The following is a 24,753-nucleotide window of genomic DNA, read 5'->3' as shown; positions in this document are numbered from 1 at the left end:
AACCCAAATAGTAATCACTGAGATCTGTCTAAAGTCATCCATGCATTTACTGTATATCATCCCACCTAGACTACTGCAACGCCCTCTACATTGGTCTCCCAGCAAAATAATTACACTGCTTGCAGATTGTACAAAACGCAGCTGCCAGGCTACTAACCAACCAGCCCAGTTCCAGCCACATAGCACCCATTCTCTACTCCCTTCACTGGCGGCCTGTAAGATGGAACATCAGTGTCAAGATTGACTTACTGAGTTTCATAACCTGGGCCCAAGGTACCTGATGCAACTTCTGATCCCTTACTGCCCCACTCGCTTACTGCAATCCATAGATGAAGGACTAATAACCGTATATAGAGTTTCCCTTACTGCCCCACTCGCTTACTGCGATTCGTAGATGAAGGACTAATAACAGTACCTAGAGTCTCCCTTACTGCCCCACTCACTTACTGCGATCCGTAGATGAAGGACTAATAACAGTACCTAGAGTCTCCCTTACTGCCCCACTCGCTTACTGCGATTCGTAGATGAAGGACTAATAACAGTACCTAGAGTCTCCCTTACTGCCCCACTCGCTTACTGCGATTCGTAGATGAAGGACTAATAACAGTACCTAGAATCTCCCTTACTGTGATCCGTAGATGAAGGACTAATAACCGTATATAGAGTTTCCCTTACTGCCCCACTCACTTACTGTGATCCGTAGATGAAGGACTAATAACAGTACCTAGAATCTCCCTTACTGTGATCCGTAGATGAAGGACTAATAACCGTATATAGAGTTTCCCTTACTGCCCCACTCACTTACTGTGATCCGTAGATGAAGGACTAATAACAGTACCTAGAGTCTCCCTTACTGCCCCACTCACTTACTGCGATTCGTAGATGAAGGACTAATAACAGTACCTAGAGTCTCCTTTACTGCCCCACTCGCTTACTGCGATTCGTAAATGAAGGACTAATAACAGTACCTAGAGTCTCCCTTACTGCCCCACTCACTTACTGCGATCCATAGATGAAGGACTAATAACAGTACATAGAGTCTCCCTTACTGCCCCACTCACTTACTGCAATCCATAGATGAAGGACTAATAACAGTACATTGAGTCTCCCTTACTGCCCCACTCACTTACTGCGATCCGTAGATGAAGGACTAATAACAGTACCTAGAATCTCCCTTACTGCCCCACTCGCTTACTGCGATTCGTAGATGAAGGACTAATAACAATACATAGAGTCTCCCTTACTGCCCCACTCGCTTACTGCGTTCAGTAGATGAAGGACTAATAACAGTACATAGAGACTCCCTTACTGCCCCACTCGCTTACTGTGATCCGTAGATGAAGGACTAATAACCGTATATAGAGTTTCCCTTACTGCCCCACTCACTTACTGTGATCCGTAGATGAAGGACTAATAACAGTACCTAGAGTCTCCCTTACTGCCCCACTCGCTTACTGCGATCCGTAGATGAAGGACTAATAACAGTACCTAGAGTCTCCCTTACTGCCCCACTCGCTTACTGCAATCCTTAGATGAAGGGCTAATAACAGTACATAGAGTCTCCCTTACTGCCCCACTCACTTACTGCGATCCGTAGATGAAGGACTAATAACAGTACCTAGAATCTCCCTTACTGCAATCCGTAGATGAAGGACTAATAACCGTATATAGAGTTTCCCTTACTGCCCCACTCACTTACTGTGATCCGTAGATGAAGGACTAATAACAGTACCTAGAGTCTCCCTTACTGCCCCACTCACTTACTGCGATCCGTAGATGAAGGACTAATAACAGTACATAGAGTCTCCCTTACTGCCCCACTCGCTTACTGCGATCCGTAGATGAAGGACTAATAAAAGGACCTAGAATCTCCCTTACTGCCCCACTCACTTACTGCGATCCGTAGATGAAGGAATAATAACAGTACCTAGAGTCTCCCTTACTGCCCCACTCACTTACTGCGATCCATAGATGAAGGACTAATAACAGTATCTAGAATCTCCCTTACTGCCCCACTCGCTTACTGCGATCCATAGATGAAGGACTAATAACAGTACCTAGAATCTCCCTTACTGCCCCACTCACTTACTGCGATCCGTAGATGAAGGACTAATAACAGTACCTAGAATCTCCCTTACTGCCCCACTCGCTTACTGCGATCCGTAGATGAAGGACTAATAACAGTACCTAGAATCTCCCTTACTGCCCCACTCGCTTACTGCGATCCGTAGATGAAGGAATAATAACAGTACCTAGAGTCTCCCTTACTGCCCCACTCACTTACTGCGATCCATAGATGAAGGACTAATAACAGTACCTAGAATCTCCCTTACTGCCCCACTCGCTTACTGCGATCCATAGATGAAGGACTAATAACAGTACCTAGAATCTCCCTTACTGCCCCACTCGCTTACTGCGATCCGTAGATGAAGGACTAATAACAGTACATAGTCTCCCTTACTGCCCCACTCGCTTACTGCGATCCGTAGATGAAGGACTAATAACAGTACCTAGAGTCTCCCTTACTGCCCCACTCGCTTACTGCGATCCGTAGATGAAGGACTAATAACAGTACATAGAGTCTCCCTTACTGCCCCACTCGCTTACTGCGATCCGTAGATGAAGGACTAATAACAGTACCTAGAATCTCCCTTACTGCCCCACTCGCTTACTGCGATTCGTAGATGAAGGACTAATAACAATACATAGAGTCTCCCTTACTGCCCCACTCGCTTACTGCGTTCCGTAGATGAAGGACTAATAACAGTACATAGAGACTCCCTTACTGCCCCACTCGCTTACTGTGATCCGTAGATGAAGGACTAATAACCGTATATAGAGTTTCCCTTACTGCCCCACTCACTTACTGTGATCCGTAGATGAAGGACTAATAACAGTACCTAGAATCTCCCTTACTGCCCCACTCGCTTACTGCGATCCGTAGATGAAGGACTAATAACAGTACCTAGAGTCTCCCTTTCTGCCCCACTCGCTTACTGCGATCCGTAGATGAAGGGCTAATAACAGTACATAGAGTCTCCCTTACTGCCCCACTCACTTACTGCGATCCGTAGATGAAGGACTAATAACAGTACCTAGAATCTCCCTTACTGTGATCCGTAGATGAAGGACTAATAACCGTATATAGAGTTTCCCTTACTGCCCCACTCACTTACTGTGATCCTTAGATGAAGGACTAATAACAGTACCTAGAGTCTCCCTTACTGCCCCACTCACTTACTGCGATCCGTAGATGAAGGACTTATAACAGTACATAGAGACTCCCTTACTGCCCCACTCGCTTACTGTGATCCGTAGATGAAGGACTAATAACCGTATATAGAGTTTCCCTTACTGCCCCACTCACTTACTGTGATCCGTAGATGAAGGACTAATAACAGTACCTAGAATCTCCCTTACTGCCCCACTCACTTACTGCGATCCGTAGATGAAGGACTAATAACAGTACCTAGAATCTCCCTTACTGCCCCACTCGCTTACTGCGATCCGTAGATGAAGGACTAATAACAGTACCTAGAATCTCCCTTACTGCCCAACTCACTTACTGCGATCCGTAGATGAAGGAATAATAACAGTACCTAGAGTCTCCCTTACTGCCCCACTCACTTACTGCGATCCATAGATGAAGGACTAATAACAGTATCTAGAATCTCCCTTACTGCCCCAATCGCTTACTGCGATCCATAGATGAAGGACTAATAACAGTACCTAGAATCTCCCTTACTGCCCCACTCACTTACTGCGATCTGTAGATGAAGGACTAATAACAGTACCTGGAATCTCCCTTACTGCCCCACTCGCTTACTGCCATCCATAGATGAAGGACTAATAACAGTACCTAGAATCTCCCTTACTGCCCCACTCACTTACTGCGATCCGTAGATGAAGGACTAATAACAGTACCTAGAATCTCCCTTACTGCCCCACTCGCTTACTGCGATCCGTAGATGAAGGACTAATAACAGTACATAGTCTCCCTTACTGCCCCACTCGCTTACTGCGATCCGTAGATGAAGGACTAATAACAGTACCTAGAATCTCCCTTACTGCCCCACTCACTTACTGCGATCCGTAGATGAAGGACTAATAACAGTACCTAGAATCTCCCTTACTGCCCCACTCGCTTACTGCGATCCGTAGATGAAGGACTAATAACAGTACCTAGAATCTCCCTTACTGCCCCACTCGCTTACTGCGATCCGTAGATGAAGGACTAATAACAGTACATAGTCTCCCTTACTGCCCCACTCGCTTACTGCGATCCGTAGATGAAGGACTAATAACAGTACCTAGAGTCTCCCTTACTGCCCCACTCGCTTACTGCGATCCGTAGATGAAGGACTAATAACAGTACATAGAGTCTCCCTTACTGCCCCACTCGCTTACTGCGATCCGTAGATGAAGGACTAATAACAGTACCTAGAATCTCCCTTACTGCCCCACTCGCTTACTGCGATTCGTAGATGAAGGACTAATAACAATACATAGAGTCTCCCTTACTGCCCCACTCGCTTACTGCGTTCCGTAGATGAAGGACTAATAACAGTACATAGAGACTCCCTTACTGCCCCACTCGCTTACTGTGATCCGTAGATGAAGGACTAATAACCGTATATAGAGTTTCCCTTACTGCCCCACTCACTTACTGTGATCCGTAGATGAAGGACTAATAACAGTACCTAGAATCTCCCTTACTGCCCCACTCGCTTACTGCGATCCGTAGATGAAGGACTAATAACAGTACCTAGAGTCTCCCTTTCTGCCCCACTCGCTTACTGCGATCCGTAGATGAAGGGCTAATAACAGTACATAGAGTCTCCCTTACTGCCCCACTCACTTACTGCGATCCGTAGATGAAGGACTAATAACAGTACCTAGAATCTCCCTTACTGTGATCCGTAGATGAAGGACTAATAACCGTATATAGAGTTTCCCTTACTGCCCCACTCACTTACTGTGATCCTTAGATGAAGGACTAATAACAGTACCTAGAGTCTCCCTTACTGCCCCACTCACTTACTGCGATCCGTAGATGAAGGACTTATAACAGTACATAGAGTCTCCCTTACTGCCCCACTCGCTTACTGCGATCCGTAGATGAAGGACTAATAACAGTACCTAGAATCTCCCTTACTGCCCCACTCACTTACTGCGATCCGTAGATGAAGGACTAATAACAGTACCTAGAATCTCCCTTACTGCCCCACTCGCTTACTGCGATCCGTAGATGAAGGACTAATAACAGTACCTAGAATCTCCCTTACTGCCCAACTCACTTACTGCGATCCATAGATGAAGGAATAATAACAGTACCTAGAGTCTCCCTTACTGCCCCACTCACTTACTGCGATCCATAGATGAAGGACTAATAACAGTATCTAGAATCTCCCTTACTGCCCCACTCGCTTACTGCGATCCATAGATGAAGGACTAATAACAGTACCTAGAATCTCCCTTACTGCCCCACTCACTTACTGCGATCTGTAGATGAAGGACTAATAACAGTACCTGGAATCTCCCTTACTGCCCCACTCGCTTACTGCCATCCATAGATGAAGGACTAATAACAGTACCTAGAATCTCCCTTACTGCCCCACTCACTTACTGCGATCCGTAGATGAAGGACTAATAACAGTACCTAGAATCTCCCTTACTGCCCCACTCGCTTACTGCGATCCGTAGATGAAGGACTAATAACAGTACCTAGAATCTCCCTTACTGCCCCACTCGCTTACTGCGATCCGTAGATGAAGGACTAATAACAGTACATAGTCTCCCTTACTGCCCCACTCGCTTACTGCGATCCGTAGATGAAGGACTAATAACAGTACCTAGAATCTCCCTTACTGCCCCACTCACTTACTGCGATCCGTAGATGAAGGACTAATAACAGTACCTAGAATCTCCCTTACTGCCCCACTCGCTTACTGCGATCCGTAGATGAAGGACTAATAACAGTACCTAGAATCTCCCTTACTGCCCCACTCGCTTACTGCGATCCGTAGATGAAGGACTAATAACAGTACATAGTCTCCCTTACTGCCCCACTCGCTTACTGCGATCCGTAGATGAAGGACTAATAACAGTACCTAGAGTCTCCCTTACTGCCCCACTCGCTTACTGCGATCCGTAGATGAAGGACTAATAACAGTACCTAGAATCTCCCTTACTGCCCCACTCGCTTACTGCGATCCGTAGATGAAGGACTAATAACAGTACCTAGAGTCTCCCTTACTGCCCCACTCGCTTACTGGGATCCGTAGATGAAGGACTAATAACAGTACCTAGAATCTCCCTTACTGCCCCACTCGCTTACTGCGATCCGTAGATGAAGGAATAATAACAGTACCTAGAGTCTCCCTTACTGCCCCACTCACTTACTGCGATCCATAGATGAAGGACTAATAACAGTACCTAGAATCTCCCTTACTGCCCCACTCGCTTACTGCGATCCATAGATGAAGGACTAATAACAGTACCTAGAATCTCCCTTACTGCCCCACTCACTTACTGCGATCTGTAGATGAAGGACTAATAACAGTACCTAGAATCTCCCTTACTGCCCCACTCGCTTACTGCAATCCGTAAATGAAGGACTAATAACAGTACCTAGAATCTCCCTTACTGCCCCACTCGCTTACTGGGATCCGTAGATGAAGGACTAATAACAGTACATAGTCTCCCTTACTGCCCCACTCGCTTACTGCGATCCGTAGATGAAGGACTAATAACAGTACCTAGAGTCTCCCTTACTGCCCCACTCACTTACTGCGATCCGTAGATGAAGGACTAATAACAGTACCTAGAATCTCCCTTACTGCCCCACTCGCTTACTGCGATCCGTAGATGAAGGACTAATAACAGTACCTAGAATCTCCCTTACTGCCCCACTCGCTTACTGGGATCCGTAGATGAAGGACTAATAACAGTACATAGTCTCCCTTACTGCCCCACTCGCTTACTGCGATCCGTAGATGAAGGACTAATAACAGTACCTAGAGTCTCCCTTACTGCCCCACTCGCTTACTGCGATCCGTAAATGAAGGACTAATAACAGTACCTAGAATCTCCCTTACTGCCCCACTCACTTACTGCGATCCGTAGATGAAGGACTAATAACAGTACCTAGAATCTCCCTTACTGCCCCACTCGCTTACTGCGATCCGTAGATGAAGGACTAATAACAGTACCTAGAGTCTCCCTTACTGCCCCACTCGCTTACTGCGATCCGTAGATGAAGGACTAATAACAGTACCTAGAATCTCCCTTACTGCCCCACTCGCTTACTGCGATCCGTAGATGAAGGACTAATAACAGTACCTAGAATCTCCCTTACTGCCCCACTCGCTTACTGGGATCCGTAGATGAAGGACTAATAACAGTACATAGTCTCCCTTACTGCCCCACTCGCTTACTGCGATCCGTAGATGAAGGACTAATAACAGTACCTAGAGTCTCCCTTACTGCCCCACTCGCTTACTGCGATCCGTAAATGAAGGACTAATAACAGTACCTAGAATCTCCCTTACTGCCCCACTCACTTACTGCAATCCGTAGATGAAGGACTAATAACAGTACCTAGAATCTCCCTTACTGCCCCACTCGCTTACTGGGATCCGTAGATGAAGGACTAATAACAGTACATAGTCTCCCTTACTGCCCCACTCGCTTACTGCGATCCGTAGATGAAGGACTAATAACAGTACCTAGAGTCTCCCTTACTGCCCCACTCACTTACTGCGATCCGTAGATGAAGGACTAATAACAGTACCTAGAATCTCCCTTACTGCCCCACTCGCTTACTGCGATCCGTAGATGAAGGACTAATAACAGTACCTAGAATCTCCCTTACTGCCCCACTCGCTTACTGGGATCCGTAGATGAAGGACTAATAACAGTACATAGTCTCCCTTACTGCCCCACTCGCTTACTGCGATCCGTAGATGAAGGACTAATAACAGTACCTAGAGTCTCCCTTACTGCCCCACTCGCTTACTGCGATCCGTAAATGAAGGACTAATAACAGTACCTAGAATCTCCCTTACTGCCCCACTCACTTACTGCGATCCGTAGATGAAGGACTAATAACAGTATCTAGAATCTCCCTTACTGCCCCACTCGCTTACTGCGATCCGTAGATGAAGGACTAATAACAGTACCTAGAGTCTCCCTTACTGCCCCACTCGCTTACTGCGATCCGTAGATGAAGGACTAATAACAGTACCTAGAATCTCCCTTACTGCCCCACTCGCTTACTGCGATCCGTAGATGAAGGACTGATAACAGTACCTAGAATCTCCCTTACTGCCCCACTCGCTTACTGGGATCCGTAGATGAAGGACTAATAACAGTACATAGTCTCCCTTACTGCCCCACTCGCTTACTGCGATCCGTAAATGAAGGACTAATAACAGTACCTAGAATCTCCCTTACTGCCCCACTCACTTACTGCGATCCGTAGATGAAGGACTAATAACAGTACCTAGAATCTCCCTTACTGCCCCACTCGCTTACTGGGATCCGTAGATGAAGGACTAATAACAGTACATAGTCTCCCTTACTGCCCCACTCGCTTACTGCGATCCGTAGATGAAGGACTAATAACAGTACCTAGAGTCTCCCTTACTGCCCCACTCACTTACTGCGATCCGTAGATGAAGGACTAATAACAGTACCTAGAATCTCCCTTACTGCCCCACTCGCTTACTGCGATCCGTAGATGAAGGACTAATAACAGTACCTAGAATCTCCCTTACTGCCCCACTCGCTTACTGCGATCCGTAGATGAAGGACTAATAACAGTACCTAGAATCTCCCTTACTGCCCCACTCGCTTACTGCGATCCGTAGATGAAGGACTAATAACAGTACCTAGAGTCTCCCTTACTGCCCCACTCGCTGACTGCGATCCGTAGATGAAGGACTAATAACACTACATAGAGTCTCCCTTACTGCCCCACTCACTTACTGGGATCCGTAAATGAAGGACTAATAACAGTACCTAGAATCTCCCTTACTGCCCTACTCACTTACTGCGATCCGTAGATGAAGGACTAATAACAGTACCTAGAATCTCCCTTACTGCCCCACTCGCTTACTGCGATCCGTAGATGAAGGACTAATAACAGTACCTAGAATCTCCCTTACTGCCCCACTCGCTTACTGCGATCCGTAGATGAAGGACTAATAACAGTACCTAGAGTCTCCCTTACTGCCCCACTCGCTTACTGCGATCCGTAGATGAAGGACTAATAACACTACATAGAGTCTCCCTTACTGCCCCACTCACTTACTGGGATCCGTAGATGAAGGACTAATAACAGTACCTAGAATCTCCCTTACTGCCCCACTCGCTTACTGCGATCCGTAGATGAAGGACTAATAACAGTACCTAGAGTCTCCCTTACTGCCCCACTCGCTTACTGCGATCCGTAGATGAAGGACTAATAACAGTACCTAGAGTCTCCCTTACTGCCCCACTCGCTTACTGCGATCCGTAGATGAAGGACTAATAACAGTACCTAGAGTCTCCCTTACTGCCCCACTCACTTACTGGGATCCGTAGATGAAGGACTAATAACAGTACCTAGAATCTCCCTGAATTCATCTTACGGTCGAGCTTTTAGCTTTGCGGCTCCAAATCTATGGAACTCTCTTCCCAACATAGTACGAGAAACCTCCACTTTAGAATCCTACAAAAATAGGCTCAGGGCAAAATGTACTAAGCGGTGGTTTGATGGCAGTTTCGATTCTATTCTAAACCCCGGCGGTTTGGTGGAGGTTTTGCAGTAGTTTCTAAATGACAGCCCTGTTCTAATTTTGCCCTCACACTCTCCTGCTGACCCAGCATTTCACTGATGTACGTTCACTAATGTTTCTCTTTTCTGTTAAGCTTATTTTGCAATTTGAGTCCTATTAGGTGCAATATAAATAACATTATTATTTATTATTATTATATAAATAAGCAAAATTAGAATGACCTATTCTAAAAGGTAGGCGGGTTCTTTAAAATGCTCATTCCAGCAATTAAATCACTGAATTATCAATTCTCAGCACAATCACGTTAACAGTATATTCTGACCAAGGGAACATTAAATATGCCTCAATATTAAATGTATAGTTGCTAGAGAGTATTATATATCACAGTGCTGTATTTATGTTGAAAAAAGCAGCTCAATTTAATAAGTATTTAGGGCATAGGGAAAAATTATGAGCGCTATGTATAACAAATGTGCTATAAATTAGTGGCGCCTGTGGAAACAATATTTTGGTTAATAATTATATGTTTATAGCTCCTTTTAGGAGAGTTTGGTAAGGTGAGTTCCGGTTTGGAGATAAGCGGGTCCGGTTCCCTGAGAACTGGACCCACCCGAATCTCGGGGATCCGGGTCGATCCCCAACCTGAGCCAAAACCTTGCGACCCCTCTGTCGAGTCGCAAGGTTTTGTTTTCAGCGGGCTTAACGCTGATTGGCTGAGAGAGCCAATCCGTGTTAAGCCCATTGAAAACACTACAAGGGAGGGAAAAAAGATGGAGCCTGCCATCCCTCACCGCCTGACACCAACCAGCACCCCCCGCTGCCGACACCACCGGTACCCCCCACTGCCGACACCACCGAAGTCGACACTCCTGCACTGCTGCCCAACATACTGAGGACACCGTCAGCGACCCCCACACTGCCGACACCGCTGACACTCCCACAGTGAGGACATCACTGGCACCCTGCATTGAGAACACCACCACACTGCCGACACAGTCAGCAAACCTGCACTGCGGGCACCACCGCACTGCCGACACAGCCAGCACTAAGACACTGCTGGCACCCCCGCACTGCCGACACAGCCAGCAAAACTGCACTAAGACACCACTGGCAGCCCCGCACTGCCGACACAGCCAGCAAATCTGAACTAAAGACACCGCTGGCACTCCCACACTGCCGACATCACCGGTACCCTTCACTGAGGACACTGCCATTCTATGTACTGAGGACACCGTCAGCAACCCCGCTCTGCCAACATTGCTGTCACAGTAAGTGCACTATTGGTGTATCCAACCCACACTATATAACACATGTTAGTGCCGCCCACTGGTTCACTTAGCTTAGTCAGCCAACTAGCTGGATGCAACCTTTTGGCCTTAACTTGATGAAGCAAATAATATTGTGAGGTGATCAAAATTGATTGGAAATTACTGGAAATAAATGTTATTGAAGTTATTAATACTGTAGGAACAAATACAGGCCCATTTTATGTGATTTTAGCTGTTTTTATGATTTTTTAACAAAAAATCCAGATCCAAAACCAAAACACAAAAACAAAACACGGAGGTGAGGTTTTGGTAAAACCAATCCAGATCCAAAACCAGGGGAGATCCAGATGCAAAACCAAAACACGGGGGTCGGCGCACATCTCTAGTTTGAAGTCACTATTGCCGCAATGTTGTTGGCCCTAAATGTCCCTACCTGGTCCCTCCGGTGGGCACTTCCTTAGCTCTTCCTCTATGTGTGCCGCTCGCACCCGGCCAGATGTCAGCGGCTCCAGCCCACCAGCTACCATCTCAGCCCGGACCTGTACCCCAAGAAGTGCCCACTGGAGGGACAAGGTAGGGCCAACAACATCGCGGCAATCGTGACTTCAGACCGGAACTCACCTTACCAAACCCTCCTAAAAGGAGCTATAAACATACAGTATGTGTATATTAACCAAAATATTTTTTCCACAGGTGGCACTAATTTCTAGCACATTTGTTATACATAGCGCTCATATTAAATGTATAGCGGCTGTGTATAGCGGTGGTGCACAATTCTGGTGTTACAATCCTGGTACAGCAGGTGCAGTAATCAGAACCAGAATCGGGCAGTGTAACACAGTTGGTCCATATTGAAGTATACGGGAATTAGTTTTGTAAAGTGGATGCAGATAGATTGTGACAGACATAAATCCTCCTTCTATAGTCTGATTACTGGCCGGTGGTTCGATTCCCGTCAGCGGCAGCCCGGCATCAGCAGAGTTCCGAGCAGCGGAAGCCCGACAGCGCTGGAAATCCCGATCGTGGATAGGTGAGTATATACTAACCTAACCCCATAACCCTAACCCTCCTTAGGGGTGCCTAACCCTAACTTCCCCCCCAAGTGCCTAACCCTAATCCCCCCTCTAAGTGCCTAACCCTAACCACCCCCTTCCCCGCTGCCTAAACCTAAGTCCCCCGGGGGGGTGTCTAACCCTAAGTCCCCCCGGGGGTGCCTAACCCTAACCCTCCCTCCCCCTAGCCTAACCCTAACCCTTCCGGGGGGGGTGCCTAACCCTAAGTCCCCCCCGGGAGCCCTAAACCTAACCCTCCCCCCCCGCGGCTGTCCGCTCGTGGCGCCCGGCATCGCTACGATCGGGATGCCGGGCGCCGGTCTCCCGGCGTCGGGGAAATGCGGGCGTCTACATCTAGACGCCCGGCATTTCACCCTTGCCGGGATATGACAGTCGGCTGCCGGTATTTAGGCAGTCGGCTTCCCGATTGCATTCCGCTGTGAGGTGTCTGTATTTTATACACAATTACACAAACTAAACAAACTGGTAGTCTAGAAGCCTCTGGTGTACTCTATGGTCTATGTGTCTCCTTACACATACTGATTTGTACCTCAGACCTCAGCAGTGCACAACGCAGGGAAGCTATGATTTCATGAGACTAATCTGTCTGGAGCAATTGTCTTCAATTTTCCATAACACACAACATGTATGTACCCAGCCACATAGCTTTGTACACACGATAACCCTTCATCTTAACATAATTTTATCACCGATATTGAATGGGGAATGGTCTGGACACCTTATAGGCCTGGAGACTAGGCTACTGCCCTAATACCCCAATTATAATCCACGGCTGCCAGACTGAGTGTTGCTGAGTGTCCGCTTTACGCAGTACTCCCAGACATGTGACCATCTTACATACCTTAATCTGTGGCTGTTTGATTGCTTAATTTGTACTGTATGTCATGTTTCCTATTAGATTGTAAGCTCACATAAGCAAGGCCTTCACTCCATTAGTCTCATGTTATATACATACAGATGTACATTATTATAGAGAGAATGTCCTGACACCGTGGATTATCCTCTCCTCCGCACCCTTCAGACTATTAGCCTCTCTAACACTGTCCATACCTGGTTCACCTCTTACCTCACTAACCGCTCCTTCTCTGTGTCTGTCTCTGACTCCACCTCCCTCCTTCCATCCTTCCCATTGGTGTCCCACAGGGTTCTGTTCTGGGCCCCCTGCTCTTCTCCCTATACACCTCTACACTAGGAGAACTCATCAGTTCCTTCGGTCTCCAATACCACCTCTATGCCGATGACACTATACCTCTCCTCTCCTGAGCTCTCCCCTTCTGTTCTCTCTCAGGTATCCAGCTGCCTCTCCACCATCTCTTCCTGGATGTCTGCGCGCTCTCTGAAGCTCAACATGGACAAAGCCAAACTCATCATCTTTTCCCCCCTCAGAGCCTCCTCCCCCAGCAATCTCTCCATAGATGACAGCACCATCATCTATCCCTGTTCCAAAACTTTGCTGCTCGGGTGTCATCCTTGACTCCACCCTATCCATTGCCCCCCACATTCAATCTCTGGCTCAATTTTGTCTATTACAGCTATGCAGCATCGCTCGTATTAGGCCATTCTTCTCCCAGAATGCTACAGTACCACACTGATTATTCACACACTAATTATTTATCTGCTTGACTATGGTAACCTTCTCCACACAGGCCCTCTCTAATTCCACTGCTGCCTACATCTCCAACCTCATCTCCTTACATACACCTCTTGCCCCCACCAGTCGGCCAATGACCATTACCTCTCCTCCACCATGGCTATTGCATCTCACATTCGAATCCAAGATTTTGTCAATGTGGCCCCCATTCACTGGAATGAGCTCACCCACTCTATCAGGCTCTGCCCGACCTTGCATAACTTCAATCATGCACTGAAAACCCACCTTTTCATTAAAATGTACCCTTCCACCACATAACTGTGACACCAGGTCACTCACCCCACCCACCTGCCTCAGCCATTTCTACCACGTCTACTTCCTGCCCTCAGGTCCCCATCCACATGCCTCATGTCATCTGTCTATCTCCCCTCTCCCCTAAATTGTAAGCTCTGAGAAGCAGGGTCCTCCTCCCTCCTGTTCTCACAGCCTTCTTCTCTGGCACTTCTATGATGGATGTCACCTTCCCAGCTGTATTGTGGACTGAGAATTGTGCGAATTGCTACTTGTGCTTGGTCTATGTTTTGGTTACTGTATTGTAATGTTCTGTGTACCCTGTACTGTCCTACCATTGCCATATGCACAGCACTGCGGATCACTTGTGGCGCCTTAAAAATAAAATGTAATAATACAGATATAACCAATGTTATTCCCCACTGCAGTAACTACTTACCAGATAGGACAAATCCCCATCCTTGTTCTCTATTGTGCGATATCCTCCATTAATAAACCCGCGGACATCCCTCCAGTCTGGTGAGAGATAAAGGTGGTTAGAAACACCCAGGACTGTCGGGTTACTAAGCACAGCCCGTAGGGGGCAGCATATGTCTCAGGTGTACTGTAAATTATTTATATACGTGTACTTTCCCTGTGCTAATCCGCGCTTCACTCAAATGGATGAATCCCATCAGGACTGGACCAGGCTGCTGAAATCTGAAACTTTATAACATATAGTCTAGGCCCCCGACTGTAATCTGTTCTATTTGTACTGTGCAGCTCATATCTGACAATGGCTGAGATGCGAACGAGTGTCAGTCTTACCGTGTGTATTCAGTCATCGTGTCTCACTGACATGACCGGCTCCTAGTGGGTGGACAGAAAGCCATGGCTCAGCCCACAAAATGGCTGCTTCCAGAGAATGTCCAGGATTTTCCAATTTCTGTGGTGTTCACCCAGACTCCTGTAAGAGTAGACCAGCAGCTTCCCCAATGAAGTGAGTGGATGGGGGCTCGATGATGTAACTCATGTCATATTGACGCTGGGCAGAACTTTCAACAGGGGAGCCTGTTCTGAGCCTTCCACTGAATGGATTTGGATGATAACTAACTTCACAGAGTGGTAATATTGGATCCCAGAAGACATAATAGGGTTGAGGTACCGGTTGGGCCTCCCGCTGGTGTACCCTGCGCAGAACTTTGACCCAGGATGCTGGGCAGTACTTTGACTCGGGGAGCCTGTTCTGGGACTTCCAATGGATGGATTTGAAAACTTCACAGTGGGGTGGCAATTGACCTGGGATGCCTAGTTTAATAACTTGAAGATTAGGTCCTGGCCAGACCTCCTGTTGGTGTATGCTGGGCAGAACTTTGACACAAAAAGCCTGTTCTGGTCCTTCCACTGGATGGATTTCGATGAAACTTCACAGAGGGGAGGCAATTGGTCTGGAATGCCTAACTTAATAACTTGAAGATTTAAACCTGGGCAATGCAGTGCACAGTACTTCAGCTACTATAGAATATGCCACACAGCAGAGCACAAAATCATAATGTACAGTACCTCATAACATTGCCATAACTTCATAATATGCTACAAAGCTGTGCCACAAATTCATTATATGCCACTCAGCCATGAATTATGCACTACAATGCCTCCAAAACATGTGCTCAAAATTGTTTATATGACATACAGCTTTGCCCCTAATACATTATGCCACACATCAGTGCCCCAATATATTATTCATAAGAAATTGGGTACACACTAGAAAGTAGGAAAATAATTGCAGAGTATGTTAATAGACCAATATACAGACATGTCACATGAACACCAGTGTCACTGACCTACCTGAGAAACACATACCACAGAGGGAGAAGGTAAGAAGAAATGATGGCCACCAGTGTCACTGACCTACCTGAGAAACACATACCACAGAGGTAGAAGGAAAGAGGAAATGATGACCACCAATGTCACTGACCTACTTAATACCCACATAACACAGAAGGAGAAGGAAAGAAGAAATTATGGCCACCAGTGTCACTGACCTACCTAATACCCACGTAACACAGAGGTAGAAGGAAAGAGGAAATGATGGTCACCAATGTCACCAACCTACCTGAGACCCACATAACACAGTGGGAGAAGGAAAGAGGAAATTATGCCCACCAGTGTCACTAACCTACCTGAGACCCACTTAACACAGAGGGAGAAGGAAAGAAGAAATGATGGTCACCAGTGTCACTAACCTACCAGAGACCCACAAACCACAGAGGGAGAAGGAAAGAAGAAATGATGGCCACCATTGTCACTGACCTACCTTAAAACCCACATAACACAGAGGGAGAAGGAAAGAGGAAATGATGACCACCAATGTCACTAACCTACCTGAGACCCACATAACACAGAGGGAGAAGGAAAGAGGAAATGATGGTCACCAGTGTCACTGACCTACCTTAAAACCCGCATAACACAGAGGGAGAAGGAAAGAGGAAATGATGGTCACCAGTGTCACTGACCTACCTTAAAACCCACATAATACAGAGGGAGAAGGAAAGTAGAAATGATGGCCACCAGTGTCACTGACCTACCTGAGACCCACATAACACAGAGGGAGAAGGAAAGAGGAAATGATGGTCACCAGTGTCACTGACCTACTTGAGACTAGAGATGATCGGGTCCAATTCTCAGAGAACCGTGCCAACCCGAACTTGCAGATCTGAGATCGAAGTCCAGCTCGGGTTTTCCTGCCTGACTCAAAGTGAAGCAAAACATTATCATCCGCCTGTCTCAAAGTGAGGCAAAACGTCATCATCCTGCTGACGGATTCTAACTGGGTTTTGTATCCTATAAAGGTTCTCACGCTCACCGCCATTTTCATTCCGGCTGTGGAGAGTGAAGAGTAAGCTAGGGAGGGGCTGTGCTGTTATTGTCCATAGCGGCTATGCTGTTGCTGTGCATAGGGGCTGGCTGCTGTTGTCCATAGGGACTGGCTGGGCTGTGCTGTTATCCATAAGGGCTGTGTTGTTGTCTATGGGAGCTGTGCTGCAGACAGAAGTGGGTGCTTCAGTGGCTCCTGTGTCAATGCAGTCCATAAAGGTGTGCTGCTGTGTTGTCCAGGGGACGCTGTCCATCAAGGGTGCTCTTCACCCCCAGTGTGAAAAAAATAAGTTGTTTTTTTCTGTGTGTGCGTGCGTTAGCCACAGTTATCACCAACGTAGCTGCGCAGGAGTGCTGCCTGTGTCATTTATCAAGGGGCTGCTGCCCCTTTCACGGGCGCTCTCCCAGCAGTGTAAAAAAATAAATAAAAAAGGAATAAGTGTTTTATTTTCTATGCGTATGTGCGCGTTAGCTGGACTTAACATCATAGCTGCACCAAGCGTGCTGCCTGTGTTGTTAATCAAGGGGTTGCTGTTTCCATCCAGGGCAGGGGCTGCATTCCTAAAAAATGTTGACACTGTTAGTGGAAACGCAGTGTATTTGTAAAAAAAATTGTCACACTGTAAGTGATATGGTTTAAAAAATGGAATAAAGCAGCTAAAACTGCGTTCTCTAATTATAGTGTCCCTACTTCCTACCCATGGCCCCTCTACCGGACTTTCAGCGAGTCAGAGAGGCAACTCCATGCAACCATATTCCAGAGTGCAGCTGCTCCTCCTGTAGCCCAGGTCAGAAGATGTGTAGGGGGTGTGGTGGTGATGTGGACTAAAATGGAGCTCACAGCCACTAAAGTGGACAATAAATCCCTAATCTAACAGGGAGCACAGCTGTAATTTATACACAACACAGGATGGGATGACGATATAGGCTTGAGAGCTGGTAGAACCAGGGGTGATGTATACATCATCTTCTTGACACAATATTGATTTGACGGTAAAGGTCTTTCTCGTAGAGTTTGTAGTTCATCTTGATGGACATCATCTTTTCCACATTTTGTTGAAGTAGTCTCAGGCCGATCACTGACAAGGTTCCCGGCTGTGCTGAAAACTCTAAGTACACACTGGAGGGTGGGCAGCTCAAGTAAAGCAAAGCCAGTCTGTGGAAGGGCCTCCAAATTACCTTTTTTTTCCTGCCAGTAGTCATACGGACTGTCTGACATGCCTATTTGGATGCTATCATTAAACATTTTTAAATAGTCCTCAACCATTCTTTAAATGGTGACCATATCAGATGGAGTCACGGAAGAGGTGTCATTAATTGTAGGCAATTCTTTTGACCCGACCAGATGTCAAAACTTGGTTGTGTTGACTCAACTGCATCACCAGTGGATGTTTTGAAAGTTTTTAGTTTTTTCTCAGCAGATGCACTTGTTGGAGAAACTGAAGGAGAACCCATCGCTGCATCACGTGCCACTTGAGCTCTTCAGATCTGTGTCCATTGGGAAGAAGAAACAACATGTTCATCCCTTTTGGGATGAAAATCCACTCCCAGCAGCAGGCATGCTCTTAAGAAAGACACAACGTAAGACTTAAACCTTAAATCTGAAATCTTGCTTTTGCTCTGTTCTGCTTGTCCACATATCTGTGCTGGTTAAGTGGACAGTGGGTACAACGGTAGTTTGAAGGCCACTAAGTAAGGAGATACAGATCCAAAACCAAAACACTGGAGTTGTCGCACTTGAGACCCACATAACACAAAGGGAGAAGAAAAGTGGAAATGATGGCCACCAGTGTCACTGACCTACATGTAACCTATATAACACAGGGGTTCCAGACTATAAATAGACAGTAAAATGGTTGACAATGTCTAGATCGACAGGGACAAGGTCGACACACTAAAGGTCGACATGTAAGAAGGTTGACAGGTACATATGGTTGACACAAAACTGGTCAACTCATGATTTTTTTGTTTTTTAGGGTTAGCTTTAGAGTTAGGCACTTACCCCCAAAGTTAGGGTTAGGCACCAGGAGCGAGGGTTACACACTAGAAGGGACGGTTAGGGTTAGGCACCTGTCCAAATGTTTAGGGTTAGGCACCTGGAGGGAGGGTTAGGCACCAACGGGAGGGATAGGGTGAAGATTAGGGCTTGGGAAAAAAAAATCATGTGTAAACCATTTTTGTGTTGACCTTTTGACCCTGTCGGCCATTTGTTCCTGTCAACCTTTAGTGTGTTCACCATTTGTCCTATTGACTGTCTAACATCATCTGTCTATCTAGACACTGTCAACCTTTTTACTGTCTATCTCTTAATCCACACTTACAGTACTGTACCTAAGACGTACATAACACAGAGGGAGAAGGAAAGAAGAAATGATGACCACCAGTGTCACTGACCTACCTGAGACAAAAATAAAAAAAGAAGGAAAATAAAAAAGGAAATGATGCCCACCAGTGTCACTGACCTACCTTAAAACCCACATAACACAGAGGGAGAAGGAAAGTAGAAATGATGGTGACCAGTGTCACTAACCTACCCGAGACCCACATAACACAGAGGGAGAAGGAAAGAGGAAATGATGGCCACCAGTGTCACTGACCTACCCGAGACCCACATAACACAGAGGGAGAAGGAAAGAGGAAATGATGGTCATCAGAGTCACTAACCTACCCGAGACCCACATAGAGAGGGAGAAGGAAAGAAGAAATGATGGTCACCAGTGTTGCTGACCTCCAGGAAACCCACATACTGTAACACAAACTCCAGGAAAGAATAAATATTACTGTGGGATTTCCCCTGTGATATAACTACAAACAAGGTGATAAATAGCTAGCTAAGCATCTTCTCACATTTCTGTTTATTTCAATATATTTGTTAGTTCCTTCATGCTCTAGGACATTCTGCAAGAGTGTACAATTTCCTCATATTTTACATTTCACCTGCAGCCTAGCAAGTTCAGTACAGTGGGCCTGATTTAGAGCCGAATGCTCTGACCAGAGCGCTCGGTCTGAATCAGGGCCCTCCTACCTAAAAATGGAGCGGCCTCTTGGACGCTCGCATAGCTGTGGGTTACCACCCCTAGCTATAGCGAGTGTCCATGATGATGGTCGCGATGGTCAAGGCCATCGCGACCATTGGGCTTGCGACGAGACCCTACGGGAGGGTCTCGCTGCCGCAAGCCCAGGAGTGCTTTTGGCTCTATCAGGGTAGGTGTGAGGGAGTACCAGTGTGAGTAGTATAGGTAGGAGTAGGGTAGGTGTGAGGGTGTACCAGTGTGAGTAGTATAGGTAGGAGTAGGGTAGGTGTGAGGGTGTACCAGTGTGAGTAGTATAGGTAGGAGTAGGGTAGGTGTGAGGGTGTACCAGTGTGAGTAGTATAGGTAGGAGTAGGGGAGGTGTGAGGATGTAGCAGTGTGAGTAGTATAGGTAGGAGTAGGGTAGGTGTGAGGGTGTACCAGTGTGAGTAGTATAGGTAGGAGTAGGGGAGGTGTGAGGATGTAGCAGTGTGAGTAGTATAGGTAGGAGTAGGGGAGGTGTGTGGGTGACCAGTGTGAGTAGTATAGGTAGGAGTAGGGGAGGTGTGAGGGTGTACCAGTGTGAGTAGTATAGGTGGGAGTAGGGGAGGTGTTAGGATGTAGCAGTGTGAGTAGTATAGGTAGGAGTAGGGTAGGTGTGAGGGTGTACCAGTGTGAGTAGTATAGGTAGGAGTAGGGGAGGTGTGAGGATGTAGCAGTGTGAGTAGTATAGGTAGGAGTAGGGTAGGTGTGAGGGTGTACCAGTGTGAGTAGTATAGGTAGGAGTAGGGGAGGTGTGAGGATGTAGCAGTGTGAGTAGTATAGGTAGGAGTAGGGGAGGTGTGTGGGTGACCAGTGTGAGTAGTATAGGTAGGAGTAGGGGAGGTGTGAGGATGTAGCAGTGTGAGTAGTATAGGTAGGAGTAGGGTAGGTGTGAGGGTGTACCAGTGTGAGTAGTATAGGTAGGAGTAGGGGAGGTGTGAGGATGTAGCAGTGTGAGTAGTATAGGTAGGAGTAGGGTAGGTGTGAGGGTGTACCAGTGTGAGTAGTATAGGTAGGAGTAGGGGAGGTGTGAGGATGTAGCAGTGTGAGTAGTATAGGTAGGAGTAGGGGAGGTGTGTGGGTGACCAGTGTGAGTAGTATAGGTAGGAGTAGGGGAGGTGTGAGGGTGTACCAGTGTGAGTAGTATAGGTGGGAGTAGGGGAGGTGTGAGGATGTAGCAGTGTGAGTAGTATAGGTAGGAGTAGGGGAGGTGTGAGGGTGTACCAGTGTGAGTAGTATAGGTGGGAGTAGGGGAGGTGTGAGGATGTAGCAGTGTGAGTAGTATAGGTAGGAGTAGGGGAGGTGTGAGGGTGTACCAGTGTGAGTAGTATAGGTGGGAGTAGGGGAGGTGTGAGGATGTAGCAGTGTGAGTAGTATAGGTAGGAGTAGGGGAGGTGTGAGGATGTAGCAGTGTGAGTAGTATAGGTAGGAGTAGGGGAGGTGTGAGGATGTAGCAGTGTGAGTAGTATAGGTAGGAGTAGGGGAGGTGTGAGGATGTAGCAGTGTGAGTACTGTATAATATCTGTAAGCTGTATCATTTGAACAGTGAGCACTTACTGCGTTCCAGGTAAATATCTGTGGCTGGACACCACGTGGATAAAATAGCTGCCACGGCACTAAAGGAGTCAACCCTCGTGCTGCGGCACCATTTTAAAAAGGGCATATACAGTCGGCGCTTTGCAACATGTGTAAATGTATAGCCGTCGCTAGGCGCCAAGTGTTATTATTTCTTCATCTAACCTGTTTCACAAACCTTCTGTGGCGGCCACGGTGATGCTTCTTGTTAACCCCTCATGTGCTGCACCAGGGAACTGTGTCTAAGTGCTGCAGCCCTGGGTAATCACCAGCGGCTGCAGCAATTCTGGATGTTAACCCCCGATGCACTGCACTGCACTGGTGGACTGTACACCCAGATCCGCTGCTGCCAGGACTTAACCCGGAGGTGCAGGGCTCTGTGCCGATTGCTGGGGACTAGCAAACAGGGCAGCAAGGATTCGCTGCAGCTGGGACTCTTGTCCCAGACTGCAGGGCTAAGTGGCCACCCACTAGGAGACCAGGTCAGCCTGTTCCCAGTGCAGCATGGCAGGAGGGGGGCTGTGTGCTGACCGCTGGGTGTCAGGAGCACTAGCTCCTAGTGTCTCCGCAATACAAGGTAGTAAAGCATGTTGCAAGGCACAGGCTCAGTGTATATATTTTAAAATATCATGTATTTAAATATGACACTATATTTTAACTGTATAATTTTAATTAACATGCACTTACCTTGGTTTGGGCTGCTGGATCCTTCAGCCCCTTCCAGAGAAAAACAAAATTCCTCCCCATGTAGCCTCATGCCTGAAGGTGGTATGAGGAGGTGTATGGGGAGCTGGCCAAAGCTTTTAAGAGAGCTCCAAAGATCTTCCCCTCCATGGCCAGGAAACCCTGTCTGGGGACCTTGGTTGCCCACCTCTGGAGCTTAGATTCAGGCCAGAGGTGGCAGGCTTGGCCCCTTAGCAGATTCCTGGAAGTACGTTTTGAAGGGAAGATTTTTTTCATCCCAGACATGACGGAGCCGGGGGCGTCGCTGAGCCCTGCAGGTGGGCTCAGACACAGAAGAGTGACCACTCCCCACTGTCCATTAGGGAAAATGTTAAAGGTGAGCATGTCTTGGGCAGGACGGACTTATCCGCTTTGGTAATGTGTTCTGGAGTGACATAACAGAAGGCCTGTTAGCCTGGTTTGTGTGTATCTGTTTGAACATCAAGAAGAGTTGTACTATTGTGAACATCTGTATGCTGAACCCCCCTAAGCCAAGGGGCAGAGTCTTTTCGAAGACTATTTGAGCAATAACCATTTTGCTTTTACATCTGAAATCCGGCGACAATAGAATTGCGCCAAACACGATTCCATTCTCTGGCTGTTCTGGGTTGAGCCCAGTGTCTCCAAGTTCAAGCCCTCTGCCAGTGATTTTGCAGAGCCTGGTCCATTGTGAGGGATCATTGGGTATCAGCCGACACCAATCAGGAGGTGTGCCCGCAGCTTGTCTACGCTTATGCAGCAGAGGCGTTTCCAGGTGCTGATGGTAGGAGCCTGGGAAAAATGGTACCAGGTGCCAGTCGGTGTTCATAAGCAGTTTCAAGCACTGATTGTAGGACTTTGGTGGTGGCAGTGTGTTACCCATCCACATCGCAGTGGGCGGAGTCAATGACAGGCAATTACTGACAGCAAGAGGGAATCCCTAATACCCCAAAATCTAGTGGGATCAAAACGAATCTGTCGCTGCTTGGCAGGAGCGATGTCATCCCGTCACAGTATCCTATACGCTTGGCTAAAATGTTGCTATTCAGCTGGAAAAATTTTGCTGGGTTAAATTAAGATAAATTTGTTCCATCAAAGGTTACAGAATTTCCTATTTATTTTTGAACTTTAGAGGTAACTTGGCCATCTCTGGGAGGGATGGAGACCTTAAGGGTAATGAGAATAAAATAACATTACCTGCATGAAATGAGGAGACGCATTCCACCGCATCCATTATCCCAACTAGTCCCAAGGTCCCCCAGCCCAGAATGTATAGATGTCCCTTCTTCTGTAAGCTGTAAGCAGGGAGGAGATTACCAGCATCAGTGTCACAGACAGATCACCAGACTCATCAACTAACGCAGTAATGATACTGCGCAGTACTCGCCCCTCTCACGCACTCTCTATGGTGACACATTCTCTCCGCTATGTTACATCTCACCGCTGTCTATTACAGAAGCAGCCATCTTGCTAAACTGCAAACTAAACCCAGGAACCAGGTTTATCAGAAATATTATCAGAGTTTATTCACTTTCTGCACTAAGTGGTCTATTCATTGTGTTAATTATTGTGGTCCAGGCAGACCGGGTGTGGTATAACAGATAGACAGTAATTAGTTAGACAATATCTAGATAGACACCAGATGTTAGACAGTTAATAGTTAGACAAGGATAAAAGTTCGACGCAGACAAAAGTCAGATACACTAAAGTTAGACATGTAAAAAGTTTGACAGGGTCAAAAGTTTTTATTTTATTTTTTTTATTTTTTTTGCCTTGATCTTCACCCTAACCCTAACAATGGCACTTAACCCTCCCTCCTGGTGCCTAACCCTAACTGTGGGGGTAAGTGCCTAACCTTAACCCTCCACTAAGTGCTTAACCCTAAATCCTAAAAAAAACAAAAAAACAAATGTGTCGACCATTTTTATGTCAACCATTTTCATGTCGAACTTTTGATCCTGTCGACCTTATGACTCCCCGAATGTTTTCACTGCACCTTTCGGAACAGTGAAACTTAGCACTGCTGAGTCTGACTACTCGAGGTAAATTTACTAAGTTTCGTGTTGGTCAGAGATTGCTATCGCGGGTGAAAATATAACTTTTTTGCTTCTCAGGAATTTACTATTATTAAACTCGGGTGATTTTATCATCTTTTGGTGCTGAAATCGGGTGTGTTAATGTGGCATATTTGGCCGTTTTTATCACTAGAAATGAATACACCATCGGCTCAAATCAGAAATACTTTTCATTCGCTTCAGCCTAAATCGAGAACTTACCATTATTCTTTTTGCTGTATTCGGCCGTTTTTGCAGTCAAATCGGTGACTAAATAGAAGTTACAAATGCACCACCCTCCTGAGCTGCGAGATTCCATCAAACATACACAAGTCAGTGTGATTTGTGTAGGTTTAATAATGAAAAGTGTGTTTTAAGGGTTAATTTATTGAAAAAATGTATGTGCCCCCCCAAAAAAAAAATCATAACCAGCCCCGGACTGGTCAGCCAGTCCTGGTTCCAAAAATTACGGGGAACAAAACGTGTAGGGCTCCACCAGGGCCAGTGCTGG

At 46.7% G+C, this 24,753-nt stretch overlaps 1 protein-coding gene across 1 annotated transcript in view; it reads right to left on the bottom strand.

Moving 5' to 3' along the window:
• Positions 1-24,753, bottom strand: part of GCKR (glucokinase regulator) — a 154,393-nt gene that overhangs the window by 10,535 nt on the left and 119,105 nt on the right. The window contains exons 13-14 of the mRNA XM_088459812.1: positions 23,386-23,483; positions 14,442-14,518 (exon numbers count right to left, since the gene is read on the bottom strand). Coding sequence (XP_088315938.1) covers positions 14,442-14,518; positions 23,386-23,483 — 175 coding nt within the window. The remainder of the gene's footprint in view (positions 1-14,441; positions 14,519-23,385; positions 23,484-24,753) is intronic.

This window comes from Taudactylus pleione, unplaced genomic scaffold (genome assembly GCF_031769625.1).
Source record: "Taudactylus pleione unplaced genomic scaffold, aTauple2 ptg000937l, whole genome shotgun sequence".
NCBI classification, from domain to species: domain Eukaryota; kingdom Metazoa; phylum Chordata; class Amphibia; order Anura; family Myobatrachidae; genus Taudactylus; species Taudactylus pleione.
The sequence above is the reverse complement of the archived record's forward strand: the minus strand, read 5'-3'. Positions and strand labels throughout refer to the sequence as shown.